Source organism: Cebus imitator, unplaced genomic scaffold (genome assembly GCF_001604975.1).
Source record: "Cebus imitator isolate Cc_AM_T3 unplaced genomic scaffold, Cebus_imitator-1.0 Scaffold87, whole genome shotgun sequence".
Classification (NCBI taxonomy): domain Eukaryota; kingdom Metazoa; phylum Chordata; class Mammalia; order Primates; family Cebidae; genus Cebus; species Cebus imitator.
The window spans coordinates 5944588-5949556 of record NW_016107402.1 but is presented as its reverse complement, the minus strand read 5'-3'; the positions used below and the strand labels follow the sequence as shown (position 1 = coordinate 5949556).

General features: G+C 48.1%; 1 protein-coding gene across 1 annotated transcript in view; it reads left to right on the top strand.

Moving 5' to 3' along the window:
- PTAFR (platelet activating factor receptor) overlaps positions 1–4800 on the top strand; it is a 32736-nt gene extending 27936 nt beyond the window's left edge. The window contains exon 2 of the mRNA XM_017534742.2: positions 2800–4800. Coding sequence (XP_017390231.1) covers positions 2844–3872 — 1029 coding nt within the window. The 5' untranslated portion in view covers positions 2800–2843 and the 3' untranslated portion in view covers positions 3873–4800. The remainder of the gene's footprint in view (positions 1–2799) is intronic.
- The last annotated feature ends 169 nt before the right edge of the window (positions 4801–4969 follow it).

The following is a 4969-nucleotide window of genomic DNA, read 5'->3' as shown; positions in this document are numbered from 1 at the left end:
ACTCGAAAAAAAAAAAAAAAAAAAGAAAAAGAAAAAGAAAATTAAAATTTCAAATTTTGTATAATAAGAATGTATATATATTTATCACTAGAAACAGATGATCTAAAATTCTAAGTCAAAAGAAGACAAATAAGACAAATTTATATTTTATTTAATTTTTACTTATTTATTTTTATTTTTATTTTTTTTGAGACAGTCTTGCCCAGGCTGGAGTGCAATGGCAGGATCTCAGCTCACTGCAACCTCTGACTCCGAGGTACAAGCAATTCTCCTGCCTCAGCCTCCTGAGTAGCTGGGACTACAGGCACTCACCACTACACCCGGCTAATTTTTGTATTTTTAGTAGAGACAGGGTTTCACCATGTTGGCCAGGCTGGTCTCTAACTCCTGACCTCAGGTGATCCACCTGCCTTGGCCTCCCAAAGTGCTGAGATTACAGGTGAGAGCTACCACACCTGACCATGCAGTATTTTTTTTTTTCTACATAAAATAATGATGTGTTTTGACAATGAATAGCAACTGAAATTCAACAAAATCAATATCAGTTCTGTTTATCTTCTTCTTCTTCTTCTTTTTTTTTTTTTCTGAGATGGAGTTTCACTCTTGTTGCCCAGGCTGGAGTGCAATGGTGCAATCTTGGCTCACTGTAACCTCCGCCTTCCAGGTTCAAGCAATTCTGGTGCCTCAGCCTCCCAAGTAGCTGGGATTACAGGCACGTGCCACCATGCCTAGATAATTTTTGTATTTTTAGTAGAGACGGGGTTTTGCCATGGGGGCCAGGCTGGTCTCAAACTTCTCACCTCGTGATTCGTCTGCCTTGGCCTCCCAAAGTGTTGGGATTACAGGTGTGAGCCACTGTGCCAGGCCTCTTCTTTTATTCCATTTTAAAATATAACTTTTATGGTTGGGCAAAGATTGCCTGAGATCAGGAGTTTGAGACCATCCTGGCCAACATGGTGAAACCCCCATCTCTACTAAAATACAAAAAAAATCAGCCAGGTGTGGTTTCGTACACCTGTAGTCCCAGCTACTCAGGAGGCTGAGGCACCAGAATTGCTTGAACCTGGGAAGTGGAGGTTGCAGTGAGCTGAGATCATGCCATTGCACTCCAGCCTGAGTGACAAAGTGAAACTCTGTCTCAAAAGAAAGAAAAGAAGGAAGGAAGGAAGGAAGAGAGAGAAAGAAAGAGAGAGAAAAAGAAAGAAAGAAGGAAAGAAAGAAAGAGAGAGAGAGAGGCCAGGTATGGTGGTCACACCTGTAATCCCAGTACTTTGGGAGGCTGAGGCAGGTGGATCATGATGGCAGGGGTTCAAGACCAGCCTGGCCAAGATGGTGAAACCCCCGTCTCTACTAAAAATACAAAAAATAGCCGGGTGTGGTGGCAGGTACCTGTAATCCCAGCTACTTGGGAGGCTGAGGCAGAGAATTGCTTGAACCCGGGAGGCGGAGGTTGCAGTGAGCCTAGATCTTGCCACTGCACTCCAGCCTGGACGACAGAGTGAGACACTGTTTCAAAAAAAAAAAAAAAACCCAAAACAAAAGAAAGAAAGAGAGAAAGACCACTGCCAATTAATTGGAAAATGCCATCAATTTTAGAATTTTAAAGATGTGTAAAATGGGAGTGTCTCAATCCATTAGTGTTGACACTGAGTAATTTATAAAGTGTAGGAAATGTATTTCTGGCCGGGAGTGGGGGCTCACACCTGTAATCCCAGCACTTTGGGAGGCTGAGGTGGGAGAAATGCTTGAGGCCAGGAGTTCCAGACTACCAACACAGTAAAACCCCTTCCCTACAAAGAATGCAACAGTTAGCTGGGTGTGGCGTTACACACATACCTATAGTCCCAGCTTCTCAGGAGGCTGAGGTGGGAAGATAATTGCGTGCAGGAGGTTGAGGCTGTAGTGAGCCATGATCACACCACTGGATTCTAGCCTGAGCAACAGAGAAAGATTATCTATAAAAAGCAAAAAACAGAGAAAAGAAGAGAAAAAAGAAAAAGAAATTTATTTCTCACAGTTCTGGAGGATGTTCAAGATCAAGGCGCCAGCAGGCTTAGTGTCTGATGCCTGGTTATCTGTTTCCAAGGTCACACCTTGAAAGCTGTGACCTCACATGGCAAAAGGGATGGAAAGACAAAAAGGGCAAGATTAAGCCCTTTCTTCAAACTTGAGCCATTTTTAAAGAATTATTAATTTTTTTGTGTGTGTGAGACAGGGTCTCACTTGTCACCCAGGCAGGAGTGCAGTGGTCCGATCATGGCTCACTTCAACCTTACCTCCCCGGGCAACCTGGCACCCTTTTCTAACCATGCTAATCCCATTCCACCCTCTGACTTAATCACATTCCACAGGCCACACCTCTGCACTGGAATTAAGATTCAACAGAGGCCAGGGACAGTGGCTCATGCCTGTAATCCCAGCACTTTGGAAGGCTGAGGCAGGTGGATCACAAGGTCAGGAGCTCAAGACCAGCCTGACCAACATGGGGAAACCCATCTCTACTCAAAATATAAAAATTACAGGCTAGAATTAGCTTGCCTGTAATCCCAGCTACTCAGGAGGCTGAGGCAAGAGAATCACTTGAACCCAGAAGGCGGAGGTTGCAGTGAGCTGAGATCACGCCACTTCAGCCTGGGCAACAGAGTAAGACTCGGTCTCAAAAAAAAAAAAAAAAAGATTCAGCATAAACTTTGGAGGGGACATCATCATCCTAGCCATGGCAAGGAGTCTTGGAATTCATGAAATAGAACAGTCCTTTCTTGTCCCTTTATTAACCAGAATTTTTGTGTGGTCTTCCAGGCACTGCCAGGGCCAGGACCAGTTGATCATTCCAGCCCACAGCAATGGAGCCACATGACTACTCCCATGTGGACTCTGAGTTCCGATACACTCTCTTCCCCATTGTTTACAGCATCATCTTTGTGCTTGGGGTCATTGCTAATGGCTACGTGCTGTGGGTCTTTGCCCGCCTGTACCCTTCCAAGAAACTCAATGAGATAAAGATCTTCATGGTGAACCTCACCATGGCGGACATGCTTTTCTTGATCACCCTGCCACTGTGGATTGTCTACTACCAAAACCGGGGCAACTGGATTCTCCCCAAATTCCTGTGCAACGTGGCTGGCTGCTTCTTCTTCATCAACACCTACTGCTCTGTGGCCTTCCTGGGCGTCATCACTTATAACCGCTTCCAGGCAGTGACTCAGCCCATCAAGACTGCTCAGACCAACATGCGCAAACGTGGTATCTCTTTGTCCCTGGCTATCTGGGTGGCCATTGTGGGCGCTGCATCCTACTTCCTCATCATGGACTCCACCAACACAGTGTCCAACAGTGCTGGCTCCGGCAACATCACCCGCTGCTTCGAGCATTACGAGAAGGGCAGTATGCCAGTCCTCATCATCCACATCTTCATCGTGTTCAGCTTCTTCCTGGTCTTCCTCATCATCTTCTTCTGCAACCTGGTCATCATTCGCACCTTGCTTATGCAGCCGGTGCAGCAGCAGCGCAACGCTGAAGTCAGGCGCCGGGCGCTGTGGATGGTGTGCACAGTCTTGGCGGTGTTCATCATCTGCTTCGTGCCCCACCACATGGTGCAGCTGCCCTGGACCCTGGCTGAACTGGGCTTCCAGAACAGCAACTTCCACCAGGCCATTAACGATGCACATCAGGTCACCCTCTGCCTCCTTAGCACCAACTGTGTCTTAGACCCTGTCATCTACTGTTTCCTCACCAAGAAGTTCCGCAAGCATCTCTCGGAAAAGTTCTACAGCATGCGCAGCAGCCGGAAATGCTCCCGGGCCACCACGGATACGATCACTGAAGTGGTTGTGCCACTCAACCAGGTCCCTGGCACTTCCCCCCAAAATTAGTCCCTGCTTGTTGGGGGCAGGCCTGAAGTCCCCATGGACATCATGAACTGAGCTGGGGAAGAAGGGATATCTGCTGTGGTCTGGGTACCACCTCCATGGGCACTGGTGGGCCATTAGGTTTGGAGGCTAATTCACCCAGGCAGGGGTGATGGCAGAGCCAGACTGTCAGAAAATTCAGAACTCAAATGAGCCCCTTCATCCACCTGTGGGCACATAGTGTAGTAACTGTGGCTGATTACCTCATCCTGAGTCCCTTAATCTTATGGGGCTGGAAGGAATGCCAGGGCCAGGTGCAGAGGTACAGACATTGGGGGAAGACTTTGAGCCACCTAGTTCTCCCCGATGGAGCATCAGTCTAAAGCTCTGGGCAAGCACTCTCAAGTGATAGAGGCAGAAATGGGAGTTGGAAAAGGGACACTGCCCTCTCTGTGTGGCACTATCTTGGGGCAGACTTTTGAGCTAGGATGATGCCATCCTCTCTCCACCCTCAGGCACAAGGTCTTTGTGACCTTTCTCAGGGGAAGTGCCTTGATGGAACCTTCTCTGACTCACCTGGCAACCTGTCCTGAATTGTGACCAGAGAAGATAAAACATGAACAGACCAAAAGCTAGGAAAGGAGCTTGCTTCCCAAGGCAGATGTGTCTCTCCACAAAGGCCTCACCTCTGGCCCAGTCAGCTCTGGGGGAGTGGGAGAGAGATGCCCACCTCTTCCATCTTTCCGTCTCAACAACAGTCCCTAATTAAGTACCTTCTATGGGGCAGCCACCTACTGAGGATGCGCAAAGGCCCTTTGAGAGCAAAATTGGGGCTGGGCGCAGTGGTTCATGCCTGTAATCCCAGCACTGTGGGAGGCTGAGGCAGGCAGATCACCTGAGGTTAGCAGTTTGAGACCAGCCTGGCCAATATGGTGAAACCCTGTCTGTACTAAAAATACATAAAAATTAGCTGGGCATGGTGTTGCATGCCTGTAGTCCCAGCTACTCCGGCAGCTGAGGCAGGAGAATCGCTTGAACCCAGGAGGCGAAGGCTGCAGTGAGCTGAGATCTCACCATTGCACTCCAGCTGGGGCGACAGAGTGAGACTCTGTCTCAAAAAA